Raw genomic sequence first — 18132 nt, 5'->3', positions numbered from 1 at the left:
TCCAACTAAAAATTTAATAGTTGACCCTCTTGAGCTGATTGGAGTTGATTCCAGGTCACTCCTGCCTAGGGGCAAACTGACTGAGGTGGGAGAGTCTAGAACCAAAATAAAAATTGAAAAGGGGCAAAATGGTCTTCCATCATCAGAGATCTTTATATAGAGGCTCAGATACCACTTGTCAGATGCATTGTAATAGGGATTCTTTTGGGGCTGTGAATTAATTATACTAAATGGGTGTTAAGATTCTTTTTGGGCGGCTAGGTGGTGCAGTGGATAGAGCACTGGCCCTGGAGTCAAGAGTACCTGAGTTCAAATCCGGCTTCAAACACTTAATAATTTCCTAGCTGTGTGGCCTTGGGCAAGCCACTTAACCCCATTGCCTTGCAAAAAAAAAACCCTAAAAAAACTCATTCTTTTCAACTCAAATTCAGTTCTCAAATGCAACTTAATAAGAAGTAGATTTATCTTCCCTTGTGCCACTCTTCCTCTCCCTCTCCTTCTTCACTCCCACTTTCTCCCCCTACCTGTATCTCCTGGAAGAATCAAAAGTCATATTTGGCAGGGGCGGGGGATGGCTGGAGGGGAAACTGAAACTCATCATCAGTTCCCTTGTTTTCCCAACCCTGGTTCTCATGTAGAGTTGATCAAAAGGTATGAGCAGCGGATGAGGACTTTGACCCTGCAGAGATATGGAAGGATACAAGGAAGAACTACCATGCCCCAGCAAGGACAGCCATTCTCCTTTAGCCAGACCTTTGTAGATCCAGTCATTCATCGGGGCAAAGTAACCTGGCTGAAAGAAAGCCCAAAGAAACCCCAGGCTGATGTTCTGACAGGATCTCTTGAGGTAGAGGATGGGACTAATTTGAAGGTCCAGGACCTATTCAAGGGCCAATCAGGTGAAGGCACCAAGGTAACAGTTCTTCTTGGGAAGCCAGGGATAGGGAAGAGCATGTTGATGCATCGAATCTGCCAGAAGTGGGCAAATGGTGAGCTGAACCAGTTCAGCAAGGTCTTCCTCTTTGAATTCCGCCAGCTTAATCTAGTGAAACAGGGGCTGACCCTTCCCCAGCTCCTCTTTGAGTTATACCTCAGCCCAGAGGATGAGCCTGATGCCATCTTCCAGAATATGCAAGAGAATGCTCATTGTGTTCTGCTGATCTTCGATGGACTAGATGAGTTCTTATCCCCCTGGTCCAGTCAAAGTTTGGGTGTTGAGAACTCCTTAGATCCTGCCCAGCCTCTGCCAGTCCCTAAACTGTTTTCTAACCTCTGTAGAGGATCCCTTTTGCCAGGCTGCTGGGTGGTAACCACCTCACGCCCTGGAAAGATCCCTGACTTTGTGCTGGAAACAGCCACCTCAGTGTTTGAAGTCTGGGGCTTTGACTGGCTGCAGATAGAGAAGTATGTCAGCAACTTCTTCCATGGACTGAGCTCCAGGGATATGGTCCTTACCCAACTCAGGGACAATGTTCGGCTCCAGAGTCTATGTTCTATCCCAGCTCTTTGTTGTATCATCTGCATCTGTCTCTATCACCTCCTGCTCCAGGGCAATACTATTAACTTCCCTACAACAGTCACCCAGCTCTATATGAAAATGCTCCATGTCTTCATCAGTCGGAAGCAGGGGGCCTCTGGGGACAAGGGCGCTTGGCTGAGCAGGGACTCCCAGGTTCTTCTGGACCTTAGTGAACTAGCCTTCAAGGGACTTAAGGCCAATGAAGTAGTATTCTACCCACATTATATACCTGAACGAGTAGTGGCCTTTGCAGCTACCCATAACCTCCTATCCTCCTTCAGGGTAAGGACAGGAGCCCAGCAGCAAGAGACATGCTATGCCTTTGTCCATCTCAGCCTACAGGAGTTCTTTGCGGCCCTTTATCTGATGGTGAACCCCACCATAGATAATACTGAGTTGTGCCGCCACTTCTTCCTTAAGTCCAAGTGGTCTCTGAGGACCGAAGCCAAGACGGAACTCTTGGATCGCTTCCACACTTTTTTGTCTGGCTTCTCTTCCAAGATCTTTCAGTCCTTTCTGAGTCAGTTATCACAACAGGATGAAGCCTGGGTGGGTAGCAAGCAGGCGGCAATCCGGCAAATGTTACAGAGGTTGGCAGCCCGAAGCCTGACAGGCCCCAAGATGGTAGAGCTGTGCCACTGTGTGAGTGAGACACAGGACCCAGAGTTGGTGAAGCAGACTGGGGGACACCTTCCTTTCAGTCTGGACTTCCATAATTTCCCCCTGAACTACACTGATTTGACTGCCCTGACCTCTCTCATCAACCACGCTCCTGCTCCACTACATCTCAACTTTTCTGGCTGCTCTTTGGAGCCCCAGTGCCTCAATGCTCTAGCTGGCTGTGAGAAAATTGAAAGTCTTAGGTGAGTGAGGGATACAAATGTATTAAGGGAGACATGACCTTTCTGGGACTGGGTTCTTGGATAAGGTAGGCTGGAGAGGGGTGGTATTAACCAGGCCATGACCTTGGGTTCCATCATTGTGGGGAGATGGCGGGGTTGCTTCTCAATTCTGTGGTCACAGGCATCATCCCTAACCCTAGCTTTTAATATGTGGACTCTTGGGAACAAGTTTTGAACATGGGAGCTCTAACTTTGTATCTAATTTTCTTATTAACCTTGGTCCTCATCACTAAATCTCTCCTTTCCTCATATGTCAACTGAAAACAATAAGCCGTGGTCTAAGGAATCAGGAACCTAGTTGTGGTATGGTAGAAAGAACTCTAGGCTAGAAGTCAGAGACCCTGAGTTCTGGTCTCAGCTCTTAATTTGCTTTGTGTAAGTCATGAAATTTAAAGTGACAGAAATGTAAATTAATATTAGGCATTGATGTGGTGCAGTAGAAAATACAGCCTTTGGAACAAGAGAATCTAGATCCACATAATATCTCTGATGCCTAACATATATATGTGACCTCAAATAAGTCTCCTAATCTCCTAGGATCTCAAGTTTCTTCATCTGTATAATAGATTGGTCTAGATGACCTTTAGCCTAGATTACTGCTTCAAATTTTAGATCTTTGACCCCTATGAATTTTTCTTTTAGGGGGGGCCTCAGTTTCCTTATCATCTCTTACTCAATAATTATATATGATTTTGAAGTAAAATTTTTTCTTTAATACATTTAATACATTTAAATGTAATCTATATAATTTCAGTCCTTAAATCCTTTCACACTTTGCTTTCTCTTTTGCGCCTCCTATAGGGTTAGAAGCAGGAAATGCAGAGATGCTTTTGCAGAAGCCCTCTCCAGGACATTGCCAACAATGAGAAATCTGAAGAAACTTGAGTGAGCTCTTTTCTTAAAACCCAACACTCCACTAGCTAACTAGGCCTATCCCTGGACATACCATGAAGCATTGTACCCATAGACCTCTTGGTCTGTGGGTAGGTCCTCTCTTGGTGTCCAATGGAAATACATTCTCTCAGTCTCCAACCTGAGATCTGTGTCTGTTCTTCTATAGGTTAACTGGAAATAACATTTCAGTTGAAGGCATTGACCACCTGGCACAAGCATTTACACAGTGTCTTCAGCTGGAAGAGATCAAGTGAGTATGGCTCAATGGGATAGTATTAGCTCAATCCAGGACTTTGGAGGTGACTGAAATTATCCTAAATCCTCTCCAACCCCATTAAAAGGCCTAGGATGCTTCTTTCATCAAAGCTTGTAATCAATCCCCAAAGGGGAATGGCACGGTGTTAAGAGTAATAAGACGGGATCAGAGGGCAGTTATATCCCTGGAAGAGAGGAGAGATTTTTTTTTTCATTTTTGGCCTTGATTTTGTGGCAACGTGTTGGACCATTAAGGCATGTTCATCAAGCTAGCCTGGACTTCCTCCTTCACCTGTCCAACTTGTAATCAGGAGGTGAAGAGAATGGGACCTGTGGTGGAAAGGTCATTGTTATACATATATGTATTGTATGTATGGAATTGGGGAAGTAAGGACAGGTTGATGAACAAGATGACAGAAGGGATACATGAAGTGGTGTGGATGAAGAACTAAATTTGAAAACTAACTCAGCCACTCACAAGTTATGTGATCCTGAGCATATCACTCTAATTTTCTGAACCTCGATTTTTTTTGTAAATATCATAGAGATACTAATAATAATGAGATTGGGTTATTTAAGTATTTTATTTCTTCTTCTTCTGTTAATTTTGGTCATTTAAATTTTTGTAGATATTCATCTATTACATTTAGATTGTCAAATTTATTGGTATATAATTGGGTAGAACAGCTCCTAAGAATTATCTTGATTTTGTCTTCATTGATGGTGAATTCACCTCTTTCATCTTTGATGCTTCTTTCCTTTTTTATAGTCAAATTAACTAAAGATTTTTTTCATAAAACCAGCTTCTAGTTTTATTTATTAATTCAATGGGGTTTTTGCTTTCAATTTTGCTAATCTCTCCTTTGATTTTCAGGATTTCCAATCTGGTGTTTAATTGAATATTTTTATTTTGGTTTTTTTTCTAGTTTTTTAGTTGCATGCCCAATTCATTGATGTACTTTTTCTCTGTTTTATTGATGTATGTAATTAGAAATATAAATTTTCCCCTAAGAACTGCCTTGGCTAAATCTTAAATTTTGGTATGTTGTCTCATTATTGTCATTTTCTTTAATAAAATTATTCTTTTCTATGCTTCTTTGACCCACTTGTTTTTTAGAATTAGATTATTTAATTTCCAATTAGTTTTTAATCTCCCCATTGTCCACTATTCAATTAATTTTTATTGCATTATGACCTGAAAAGGATATGTTTACTATTTTTCCTTTTCTTCAGTTGGTTGTGAAGTTTTTAAAAATTTTATTTATCGATAGCAATGGGGTTAAGTGACTTGCCCAAGGTCACACAGCTAGGTAATTATTAAGTGACTAAGGTCAAATTTGAACTCAGGTCCTCCTAACTCCAGGATCAGTGCTCTGTTTACTGTGCCACTTAGCTGCCCCTATTGTGAAGTTTTTATATCCTAATACATGGTCAGTTTTTGTGTAGGTGCCATGTTCTGCTGAGCAAAAGGTTTTTATTTCTTTCTATTCCTATTTACTCTCCTCCAGAGGTCTATCATGTCTAACTTTTCCAGAATTTTATTCACCTCCTTAACTTCTTTATTGTTTATTCTGAGAGGGGAAAGTTGAGATCCCTCACTAGTATAATTTTATTATCTATTTCCCCCTTTATCTCATTTAGCATCTAAAGAAATTTAGATGCTATACCATTAATGCAAATGTGTTTAGTATTGATATGACTTTACTTTCAATGAAAACAAGGTATAGTCTCCTTCTTTATCTATTTTAATTAGATTTCTTTTTGCTTTTGATTTGCCTGAGATCATGATTGCTACCCCTGCTTTATTTGCTTCAGTTGAAGCATAATAGATTCTGCTCCAGCTCCTTATTTTTATCCTCTGTGTGTCTCTCTTTCAAATGGGTTTCTAGTAAACAATATAGCATAGGATTCTGTTTTTTAATCCACTCTGCTGCACTTTCATTTTATGGGTGAGTTCATCCCATTCACATTTATAGTTATGATAGCTAACTGTGTATTTACCTTGATGCTATTTTTCACTTGTTTATCCCCAATCTTTCTCCTTCATTATAATAGCTCTTTCATGCCTCTTTTATGTGGGATAATTTATCCCATGCAATCTTCTCTCCTCCTCCTCTTTCCAGTGAAATTTTTTTTCTCAACCCTTTAATTTTTTGGGGGGGAGGGGATCAGCCCATATAAAGTCACCCTATATCCATACCTTGTGTCATCATAAACTCCTAATTATTATTATAGTACTAAAATTTGTTAAAAGTTACAAGTATTATCTTAAATATACAATCTAAATTTTTTTTTATTTATTTAAGGCAGTGGGATTAAGAGTAACTTACCCAGGGGTGGCTAGGTAGCGCGGTAGATAGAGCACTAGCCCTGGAGTCAGGAGTACCTGGGTTCAAATCCGGCCTCAGACACTTAATAGTTACCTAGCTGTGTGGCCTTGGGCAAGCCACTTAACCCCATTGCTTTGCAAAAAAAAAAAACCTAAAAAAAAAAAGAGTAACTTGCCCCCCAAAAATTGTTTTTAAAAAAGAGTAATTTACCCAAGGTCACACAGCTAGACAATTATTAAGTGTCTGAGGCCAGATTTGAACTCAGGTGCTCCTGACTACAGGGCCAGTGCTCTATCCACTGCACCACCTAGCTGCCCATTGCCATGCCTGTTGCCACATAGAAATATAAACTGTTTAACCTTACCAAATTTCTTTTTTTTTTTTCAAGGCAAATGGGGTTAAGTGGCTTGCCCAAGGCCACACAGCTAGGTAATTATTAAGTGTCTGAGACCGGGTTTGAACCCAGGTACTCCTGACTCCAGGGCCAGTGCTTTATCCATTTCACCACCTAGCCGCCCCCTCACTGAATTTCTTACAGGTTTCTTTCAGATTTCTTTTTTTACCTTTTGTATTTCCCTTGAATCTTGTATTTAGAGATCACAAATTTTTAATTCAACTCTGGTCTTCTAATTGAAAATGCTTGAAAGTCCCCCATTTTCTTAAATTCCATTTTCCCCTGAAAAATTATATTCAGTTTTTCATAGTGGTTGGTTATAATCCTAACTCCTTTGCCTTCTAGTATGTCATATTCTAAACTCTCTGATTCTTTAATATGGAAGCTGCTAAATCCTGTGTAAACCTGACTGTAGCTTCATAAATTTGAATCCTTTTTGGTTGCTTGAAGTATTTTGTTCTTGATCTGTGAGTTCTGGAATTTGATGCTCCTGGGAGTTTTCATTTTAGATTATCTTTCAGGCAGTGATTGGTGGATTCTTTTGATTTCTAGTTTGCTTTCTGGTTTTAATATATTGGGGGAGTTTTCTTTGATAATTTCTTTTCTTTTCTTTTCTTTTTTTTTTTTTGCTAGACAATGGGTTGTGAATTGATCTAGGTCACAGAGTTAGGTAATTATTAAGTATCTGAGACTGGATTTGAACTCAGGTTCTCCTTACTCCAGGACCTAGTGCTCCATCCACTTACCCCTTCTTCTATAATTTCTTAAAAGATATTGTTCAGACTTTTTTTCATCATGACTTTCAGATAGTCCAGTAATTCTTATGTCATCACTCCTGGATCTCTTTTCTAGATCAGTTGTTTATATTTTTCTTCTATTTTTTTCAATTTTGTTTTATTATATCTTGAATCATTATTTTCTACTTCTTCAGTTCTAATTTTTAAGGCATTATTTTCTTCAGTGAGTTTTTGCACTTCCTTTTTCATTTGACTAATTCTATTTTTATGATTCTCTTGCATTACTCTCATTTCTTTCCCAATTTTTCTTCTACTTCTCTATTTTCTTTTTCAATCCTTTTTAAGCTCTTCCAGGAATCCTATTTGGCCTGAGACCAAATTACATCTTTCTTTGAGGTTTCACATCTAGCCATTTTGATACTTTTGTTCACAACTAAGTTTATATCTTGATCCTCCCTATCACCATAGTAACTTTCTATTGTCAAACACTTTTTTGTTTTTTTGCTCTTTTTTTCTGGACTTTTTTATGCTTTGGTATTTTTATGTGAAAATTGTCATAAGCATTATATCATAAGCTTTATGTGCAGGGTTCAGGGTCTTACTTGACTTTCACTGGGCTTCAGGGCTTGGCTGCTTGCTTTCTCTAAAGGAGGCTTCCCATTTGTTTCTATTGAGGGGTGGCGCCTCCCTATTAGCCTCACTTGAGTGTGGGGTTTAGCAGCTGGTCTGCCCGAGGGATGGGATCTTGCTGCTGGCCTTTCTGACCCTGAAGAAGGGATCTTGTTGCTAGTCTGCCCCAGGGGTAGGGCCCTGCTGCTGGATTGCTATAGAAACAGCATCTCTCCCAAGGCAGGCCCCAGAGTAGAGTCTCTTTCTGATGGCCAACCCCAGGGTAGGGCTTCACTATGACCATGGAATCAAGGCTTTGCTGGTTAACTAATCTGTAAATATGTTTATGATAATCTATAAACATGTTTATCAAAAGCATATACATATATATACATATATATGTATATGTAAAATGCTAACTTGACTGTTCTCTGCTAAGAGGAGGGGGTGGGCAGGGAGGGTAGAAGGAAATTTTGTAATTCAAAAATATACATGTGCATATGGATGGAAATAAATACATACATACATACATACATGCATACATTTTTTTTAAAAAAGGCTTTGTTGATGACCTGTGCTGGGAGTGGGATCTCTGGGGTGGGACCCTGCTATTCTGCATAGACTGCTCACTTGCCCAGAGTTCTGCTACTTTGCAGGAGACTGGGACCTGGATGGTGGATTGCCACGGCTTAGAGTTCCCCTGCAGGCCTCCTGCCGTGAGGCTCCTTGCTGCTGCTGCTGCTGCTCCTTGCTGCTGCTGCTGCTTCTGCTGATGTTGCTCTTTGACCTTGCTCCCTCTCCTCAGTGACTCAAACCTCCTTCCTCACTCCAATTACTGACCTCCTTCATTTCCTTTAAATCCCAGATAAAATCTCACCTTCGATGGAAAGGCTTTCCCAGTTCCTCTTAATTCTAGTGTTTTTCCCTCTTTGAACTATTTCCTGTTTATCCTATATGTAGTTTTTTGGGGTACATTTTTGTTTACTTGTCTCCCCCTTTACATTATGGCTTCATAAAGACAAGGACTGCCATTTGCCTCATTTTGATTCCCTATCACTTAACTAGCAATATAGTTGTCATTTTAATACATTTATATTGAATAATTAAAGCACTACATAAATATGAGCTATTGTTATTTTAAAGTCCCACCAGTATATCTGTACACATTTATAGGTGTGTTTCAAACTCAAAAAAAAGTTTGAAAATGATAGCCTAGGAAACACAGAAATGACCATAATTTACATAGGTACTGAAGCTTTAGGCTTTTCTAAGTGCTTTTGCATCTTTATCTTGTTTAATTCTCACAACATTACATTAAAGCAATTGGGGAAGGAGTTATTGCTTCTCCTTAATAGAAGGAAAAACTGAGGCTCAGAAGCTCAGAGCTAGTTAGTAACAGAGTTCAGACCAGAACCGAGGCTTCTTTGTCATGTTGCCTTTCCGACCCTGCCTCACTCAGCCTCTAGATAGATCCCTGATGCTCAGCAATCTTACTTTTGTAAGCGCTTACTTTGTGGCACTGTGACCCTGGGGACCGGCTGTGAGACTCCTGAGGAAAGAGATAAATCCTTCAGTGGAAACTCTCCCACTGAACCTGAAAAGGGGAGAATGCTGAGTCCAATGACAGGGAGAAAAACAAAGTCCAGAAGGGAGAGGTAGGAATCACCTCCTCTGCCTTTGCTTTCTGAGTAGTTAAATCACTTGTGCTCTCTAAGCCTTGGGTTTTCTATTGGAGAGAGTTGTGGTAGGTGTCTGAACTTGGTTGAGTGCTCTGAGGTACTCAAGGAGGATTCCAAGGTCAGACAGCCCCAAGGTAACGGCATATTGTTGTGTTTCAGCTTGCAGGACAATAGATTGAATGATTCTTCATGTCTAAAGATCATCGAGATACTCCACAAGATGCAACAGTTACAGAAAATTGAGTGAGTAGCTACCACCAATTCATTTTAGGCAAAGGTAGACATAGCTTATCTTAGGCAGTTTGTCGCAGTCTTTCTCTCTCTCCCCACCACCAACCACAAGTACCAACCTGCTTGTTGTCTCCCCATTAGATTATGGCTCTATAAGGGCAGGACTGCCTTTTGACTTTTTTTTTTTTGAATCTCCATCATTTAACTAGCACATAGTAGTCATTAAATAAATGTTTATTGACTAAAGCACTACATAAATATGACCTATTGTTATTTTAAAGTCCCACCTGTGTGTTTGTACACACTTATGGGTGTGTTTCAAACTTTAAAAAGTTCTAGAATCCATTCTGGTAAGACAGGGAATCTATGCTGGAGCAAAGTAGGATCAGTACCCCCAATCAGGTATCAGGCTTCACTAGGGTTTGTCTTTGAATCCCAAGGCAGGATTCTAGAATCAGTGGGGCAGGACCTGGGTTGGGTGACCTTTCTGAGCTCTCTGGCTTCTCCTGGCCAAGCCTCAGGGGCAGGGTCCAAGCAGTAGTATCCTGGGTCAAAAGCGAGACATGGAGACTGCAGAGAAGGAGGCATGCAAAGTTCATCTAAGACAACTAATGCATTAAGGTGGGAAGGTAGGAAAATAGACAGGAGGAAGAGGTAATACTGGAAAGTTTGGGTTGGACAGAACTTCCATTCTGGTTGTCCATTTTTTGCAAATCTCAGCTGACACTTTGATTCTCTGCCTCAAATTCATAGCTTAAGCCGAAATGCAGTTTCTGTCCAAACAATTCTTGCCTTGGCGAAGTTAGCGGTGTCTTACTCTCAAGTTGCCACCTTGGAGATTAGGTAAGTCACATGGTCTGAGCCAGAGCCCATTTTCAGAGGCTGGAGAAATTAAGAGGACAAGAGGGTGGAGGTGAGGGAGAAGCTGACCGGTAATACCTGATGATGATATGGCTCCCCAAGTTTCATATGCATGGGCTTTGGACCTTAGGGATGACAAAGTTGATCCCTCAGGGGCATCATGAAGAATTCCTTTATTTCAGCTCTGGTGGTGCCGGGTCTAGAGTGCTTGACTTGGAGTCAGAAAGATCTGAGTACAATCTAGCCACAGATACTTACTAGCTGTATAATCCTGGGCAAGTCACTTAACTACAGTTTGCCTCAGTTTCCTCATTTGGAAAATGGGGATGATTATAGCACCCACCACTCCCCTTTATGAGGATCAAATTGGATTATAATTATAAAGCTCTTAGCACAGTTCCTGATATATAGTAAGCATTAGATAAATGTTAACTATTATCATCATTATTATTATAACTATATGCTTTATTTTATTATAGACTTTATTTTTCCTTTCTTATTTCCTCTTCACAGGCAAGCACAGATCATTATTCTCTTCTTTGTTCCCTCAGGAAAGGCTTTGGAAATGCCTCGGTAAGACAAGAACATAGATAATTCTGATATTCCTTTTCCAAGTGACTGCAGGCCTCAAAGAGGCAACTTTTGTATACTTTGGTGGGGGGGGATTATAGAAGGACATTAGATCTAAAGTCAGAGGACCTGGGTTCAAATCCTAACTGTGCTATTGCCCCATGTTAGCTTAAGGAATTCACTTCATTTCTGAACCTCAGTTTCCTCAACTATAAAATAAGAGGGCTGAACTAGATTAAAATCTAGAATTTATAGCCTATTTTAACTAATGCATTAATTATAAGTGACCCTTTTCTATTTCATTAAAGTAACTTAACAGGACCTTTCCTTGATAAGTTCTGATTTGTTTGTTTTTTACAAATCAGTCCCTTCACTAAATAGTCTTGTCTTAACATAATATAGTCTCAAGAGATGATCTCTACAGGCCCTGACAGCTCTAAATGTTTAGCTGGAGTTTTTCATGGCCAGTTGGAAACATCATCTTACTAACTGATGGTTTCTATTTTCTTCATCTTTGGTGCTATTTTGAATCATTCCCTTGAAAGATTAGTACAAGTAACTACTTCTCCATGGTTATCCAAAATAAATCATAGAATCTTTGAAGAAACTTTTCCTAGATGTGAGTTTTCCTTCAGACTGAATTGGTTTCTTTATTTAAAATTTAACACCAACCATTCTCCTACTAATAATTAACTATGTAAATGTAAGCAGTTATGATTGGTAGTGTTAATATCAATATTACTACTATTTTACTCAGAAAATTCATTCCAGTCACCTTCTGGAGGTAGAGTCCTGCAACTCCTAAACCAAGTTTTTTAATTTCCCCCCCTCTGTTAACAACATAAGCTTGAAAAATGACTGGGGTTTTGTATGCCTAATATCCTGGCAAGTTGGCTGGTTGGGGGTCCAGATCTGGGTTATTTTGTTTAATGTTTTCTGACCTCTAGAAGATACTTTAAAGGCTTTTTTTTTAACATCTCATATTTATTTTTTTAAAGGTCCCAGAATGGGAAAAAAAATGAGCCCCCAGATAATCAGTCCAGAAAGCTAACATTCAGGTAAGAAAGGTGAAGTTGATAATTTGATGAGTGATAATTCAAAAATCAGTGATTTCATCAGTATGTATAGTCCTTTCACAAAGACCTCAGCACCTCCATACCTAAGTATATACCAAATCTTACATGGTCTTAGTAGATAATCTTCCAAATAGGGAAAGGGTGGTATCTTGAGAAGAAGTTATGTAGGAGAAGTAGTTGGGTTGGGGAGCATTTTGTATAATGCTGATTGGACTCAGTAAGGTATGAGTAATGAGAAACCAGTTTTTGTGTGAATTGTTTTGGCTCAGACACATTATCTCTACCTGGCTTGGGGGGAGACTTCCCTCACTGATTCCCTTTCCTTCTTCCCCTCTCCCTCCAAATCCCCAGGCTTCAGAAATGCAACCTTACTGTTCACCATGCAAAGGAACTAACTGAGATGCTCAAACACAGACCTTATCTGGAAGAAGTAGAGTGAGTACAACCCCCCAGTTCTAATTCTTCCTCCAGTCCCATTGGCTCCAAATGGCTGAGTGAGGTGGGGAAGTTGGAGGAAGATAAGGATGGGAAGTCAGAGGTGAATTGCATAATGATAAAGGGGGTAGGTTGTAAGGGCCCATTTTGCTTTATATATTGTACTATAGACTAGACAATGGCATTAGAAAGGTGGCCCTAGTAACACTGCTGCTCCAGGATCCCTGATTTTGATCCAGATTAGGGGACAGGATGAGTAAGCAACTGTGTCTGAGAAGGTGATGTGTGGGGGTAATACCTTGGTTTCCAACTATTTGAGAATATCTCACCTGATGATCTAGAAATTTAGATTCGAGGCAAGTTAAGCACATTATTCAATTAGAGGGGAAGGGGAGGTTGAAGGGAAAGAGAAAGAAGAAGGAAAGGAAGGGGGAGGGGAGAGGAAGGAGCAGAATGCAATTCTCTCCACTTCTCCAGTCTACAACAATCTAGTCTCACCCTATACTTTATCAATGTTCTCCCTAAGTTAAGGTGGAACAATCTTCCAGCAAAAAACTAGACTGATTCCCAAGCTGTTTGTCTGGGGTGGGGATGGGGAGGGGAGAGCTATTGGCCACCAGGGATGGATGGTTCTTTGGGATTAATGGAGTACCATATCATATCAGGAGGGATAGAGTTTTGAATGACCCCTGGCTCCCATTAGTGAAGGGACTGATTTGTAATGGCTCCCATTCCTTTCTCAAGGAAAGTACAATCTGGGAGCAAAAGAGAGAATACTTTTCTAGATAATTTAGTTCTGGCTCAAATGCTTTCCTTCCCTTTTTAGAACAGGGCATGGGAAGAGGTGGGAGAATTCCTTAGTGATCACACAGAGCCTGATTGCTATGGAATCCTGCAGAAAGTAGATCTTTCCACATCTATCTGGGGCTGCTGGGACAGATAGGGAGGTTATGGCTACAGGGGAGATGAACAAGTGTTTCTAAGTCCCTCAGCTTTCTCTCAGAGGGAGGTACTAACCATTTTCCACATGTCTGTGTCTCAGTTTATCAGGAAACCATCTGGAAGATGAAGGCTGCCAGGAGCTAGCAGAGATCTTGTCTGATGTGCAGATCACTAAACAGTTAAAGTAGGTCCCATGGCAAGTTCTGTAATGGTGGCAGAAGATGGAATGAGCCTTGGTTAAGAGCAAAGGGTGTATTTAAAATATACAATTCTCAAGGTCTGTTCTTTGCTTGTTGCCTCTGAGAAACCTACCTTTTATTAGAGCTACCATCATGTAATGAAATAACCTTAAAAGTCATCAAAAGGGGCAGCTTGATGGCACAGTGGATAGAGCACCAGCCCTGGAGTCAGGAGGAACTAAATTCAAATCTAAACTCAGACACTCAATAATTACTTAGCTGTATGATCATAGGCAATTCACTTAACCCTATTGCCTTGCAAAAACCAAAAAAAAAAAAAAAAAAAAGAAGAAGAAGCACCATTAGAACAACTGTGGACAAGCCTGGATTAGGGTTACAGCTGAAAGGTCCTTTATAAATCACATATATCTCCATTTTCAGAAGAGAAAAGTGAAGCTTAGAAAAGGGGAAAATCTTTCCTAAGGGTACAAGGAAGAGCCTTTGTTTGGGAATGGAGGGAAGTCATGGAAGTATAAGTAATATTAATACCAGGAAAAAAAAACAGAAAATAGCTTCAAATAGTCCTTTTGAAAATACACAGAAGAGGGGCAGCTAGGTGACACAGTAGGTAGATAAAGCACCAGCCCTGGAGTCAAGAGGACCTATGTGACCTTGGGCAAGTCATTTAACCCCATTGCCTCACAAAAAAAATGCACAGATGAGAGCAAAAAAGAAGTTCAGAAGGGGACCCAGATAAGCAGAGTTGGAACTAACATATTAAATCTGATTTTTTTTAATTGGAGCACAGTAGAAATAATATTCTATTCTCATGTGTGAGTATATTAAGAAATGTTCATGTTTGACAATGTTTGTCCGATTTATGGTTTTAAAAATAACTAAGAACACCTAGATTTGGCAGCCAAGCTGAGGCTAGAATCCGGGAGGCTTACCTCCTAACCCAGTGTTCTTTCTTCTACACAGTCTCCATTGAGCTCCAATCCAGCCTCAGATCTGAGGCAAGTCAGATCACACTCTCTATCTTTCTCAGTTTCTTTATCTGTAAAAATGGGAATAATACCACACAGTTTTATGGTGAGGATCAAATGAGATAATATTTGTATAGTACTTACAAACATATAGATATAGATATAGATACAGATGATATAGAGATATAGAGATAGATATAGATATCGATATAGATGATATAGATATAGATATGGATATGGATATAGATGTAGATATAGATATAGATGATATAGATAATACAAACTAGCTCTTGTTTTTGCTATCTCTGCCTAAGTTAATTCATCATTCATACATTCAGTGAGCAAACATTCAACTTGAGGGAGTATAACTAAACCACAGTTCTGACAAAAAAGATCTGGGAGTGCACTGAACTGTAGGCTTAACATAAGTCAACAGTGGGGAAATGACAATTATAAAAATTCCTGGAATCCAAGGCTGAATTGAGAGATAAAGCAGGAAGAAAAGTAGTTGCTCCCATATCCTCTACCCTGGTCAGACACATTCAAGGACAGTAAGAAAACTAGACCACATCCAGAGGAAGGCACTGAGGGGACAGGAGACTCTGGATTAGGGAATTGGGAGTGATTAGCCTGAAGAAAAGCTTCAGTGGAGATCATGATAACTGACCTCAAGTATTTAAAGGGACTCTTGTTTCTTCCTAGAAAAAGAAGTGGAAGCAGTGGGCAGAATTTTCAGAGGAATGGTTTCAAGTCTGATAGATGATATGTGTATGTGTGTGGAAATTTTATATATATATGTGTGTGTGTGTGTGTGTGTGTGTGTGTGTGTGTATTTCTACAGGTATATGTAAATATATACATGTGAGTGCATGTATAAACTATAATAATTAGAGTTATTTAAAGGCTGCCTTAGGAGGTGATTGGTTTCCTCTCACAGGAAGTCTTCTGGAGAAGGCTAGATAATCATTCACTGTAACAGGAATTACCTCTGAGGTAAAGATTAGATGAGAGGGTCTCTGAGATCCTTTGAAACTCTGATTCTTTGATATTTCTAAGCACCTGCCCTGGACTTTCTGTAGTAATTGATACAAAGGAAAATGATCCATAGGTCCTGCCTTCAAGATGCTCACAGTCCAATCTGGAGCATTTTCTGCTAGGTAGCTATAGATATAAACAGGGATCAGGGTTGGGAGGGAGGGCTCATAAACTGAGAGATGCTTTCAGTTAAAAGTATTTTATTTTTTTCCAATTTCATATAAAGATAGTTTTCAACATTCATATTTGTGAGATTTTGAATTCCAGATTTTTCTCCTTCCCTCCTTTCCCTTCTCCTACCCCAAGACAGCAAGTATTCTGAAATAGGTTATATATGTAGAGTCATGTTAAACATATTTACAAAAATTCTAGTAGATATTTATTTTTGCAAGGCAATCAGGGTAGAGTGACCTCATATAGCTAGTAAGTATCAAGTGTCTGGGTCCAAATTTAATCTCTGGTCCTCCTGACTCCAGGGCCAGTGCTCTAACCATTACGCCACTCAGTTGTCTTTTTTGAGAGGTACTTTCAAGAGAGAGACTGGTGACTTTCTGTGTTCTTTTTGCAGCATCAGTGATAATGGGCTATCCAAGTCTGGTGTGTATTGCTTGGTAACTTCAGCCAATGCCTGCAAGAATGTGGTGGAGCTGGATATCAGGTGATGTGAACCCACTGTGGGAAACTACTCTAGCCTTCCCCATCTCATCCCATGGCCAGGAGTCTCTTATCAAGACAGGATCAAATCTGCCAGACAATCCCTTCCAGTATGCTTAAAATGTCCAGCTCCTCTCCTCAGATTTTATAGGAGAGAAAATTTATCCAAGGCCACACAGGCAGCAAGTAATAAAGCCTGAAGTTGAACCCCAAAACAATGTGGTCCAGCAGAAGAGAATGGACTTGTTACTTGTTACCCCCGTGACCTTGGGCAGTCACTTGACCTCTTTGAACTTTATTTTCCTTATCTGTAAAATAGGGCAGAGATAGATGAGGCAGTCTTTAAGTTTCCTTCCAGCTCTAGCTCTGTGATGGTCTTCTCACTTCACATCTGTCTTCTTTCTTGTTCTGCTGAACTTCTCTCTTAGGCTTTGAACCCCACCCAATTTGTTTGGGACATCTTGTTGGTGTCAGGGCAAGCTGCACATTATTCTTAGCATAGCTTTCTATACAGAATCTGCTATAAGCAGACTCAAAGTATTTGAAAATATAAATTCACAAAATAGATAAATTAGTGCATGATGTTTTACAGTTTCTCTTAGGTATTCAAGTTAGGATTGTATTTGCAAGAATCTGATTTTTAGAAACTCTTTTTGTTGTAGAGTGGGACACCCTATTTTCAAAAAACTAGTTTCAGATCAGAAAGAGTGACTATCTGTAGTTAGAATAGAAAAACCCATAGCTAGTCATATAGTTATCTGGAGGAGAGTGGCAAACTCAGATTCTCAGTATTGAATAAAAGAAAATGTCTAAATAAATATGAGAGATATTTAAAAGATTTTATTGATTTTCAAAAATACATTTTATTGATGTCTCTGATTTTCAGATCATCCATCTTTTCCACCATAATGGTCTCTCTGAGAGCTATCCCTTATACCAAACTATACTAACCAAAACTAACCAACATATTACAGTTGTCGTAATGCAGTATTCCAAACATGTAATCCCTTACTTTAATCATGAAACAGGGGAAGATGTCTTTTTGTATGTGTTCTTTGATGTTAAGCTTGTCATCATAATATTGTAACATTCAGCTTTTGCTGAATGAGTTATTTCTCTTATTCCCATTTACACTGTGATAAGCATCATGTATATGTTGTTTTCTTGGTGTTTCTTATTTCACTTTATATCATTTCATATACATCTTTCTATGCTTCTCTATATTCATCATATTCCTTGTTTATTACAGAAAAAGAATATTCCATGATAGGCAAGTAAGGCATTTTCTAATCAAAGGACAACTACTTTGTTTCCAGTTCTAGGATATCACCAAAAGTGCCATTATAAACATTTTTGTGGATATGGCATCTTTCTTTTGGTCATTGATCTTGGGGCATATAGCTAGCAGTAAAAGCATTGAGTCAAAGGATATGGGCACTTTAGTCTCAATTTTTACATAATTTCAAATGCATATTGGATTTAAGATAATTATAAAGAACTTTCCTGAGACCATCGGCTAGTTGAGTGATTACAGGTATTTGGTTGTGACCTTCATATTGGTTCATCTATCAAAGAAATAAAGAAATATTTAAGAATCACAAGTTGTAGTATATGATTGTGATTCATAAGAAATAAAGAGCAGGTTGGCTTTAGAAAAATATGGAAAACTTGCATGGAATAATGAAGAGTAAAATGAGAAGAAATGAGAATTCTATATATATATATATTGTTCATAGCAATAACTGTGAATGACTAAGCTACTCTGAGTAATATAAATATTTAGATCAACTACAAAGGACCTATGAAGGAGGATTCTGTCTACCTTTAAGAAAAAAAGTGCTAAA

General features: G+C 39.4%; 1 protein-coding gene across 2 annotated transcripts in view; it reads left to right on the top strand.

The window, feature by feature from the left end:
• The window catches only part of NLRC5 (NLR family CARD domain containing 5), a 100037-nt gene that overhangs the window by 38857 nt on the left and 43048 nt on the right, over positions 1–18132 (top strand). For both annotated transcript variants that reach the window (XM_074211262.1, XM_074211263.1), the window contains exons 6-15: positions 639–2382; positions 3223–3306; positions 3482–3565; positions 9479–9562; positions 10304–10393; positions 10925–10984; positions 11980–12039; positions 12409–12492; positions 13535–13618; positions 16203–16292. In XM_074211262.1, the coding sequence (XP_074067363.1) occupies positions 639–2382; positions 3223–3306; positions 3482–3565; positions 9479–9562; positions 10304–10393; positions 10925–10984; positions 11980–12039; positions 12409–12492; positions 13535–13618; positions 16203–16292 (2464 nt within the window). The remainder of the gene's footprint in view (positions 1–638; positions 2383–3222; positions 3307–3481; positions 3566–9478; positions 9563–10303; positions 10394–10924; positions 10985–11979; positions 12040–12408; positions 12493–13534; positions 13619–16202; positions 16293–18132) is intronic.

Source organism: Macrotis lagotis, chromosome 1, assembly GCF_037893015.1.
Source record: "Macrotis lagotis isolate mMagLag1 chromosome 1, bilby.v1.9.chrom.fasta, whole genome shotgun sequence".
Taxonomy (NCBI): domain Eukaryota; kingdom Metazoa; phylum Chordata; class Mammalia; order Peramelemorphia; family Peramelidae; genus Macrotis; species Macrotis lagotis.
Note: the sequence above shows the minus strand (reverse complement) of the source record. Positions and strands in the feature narration are given on the sequence as shown.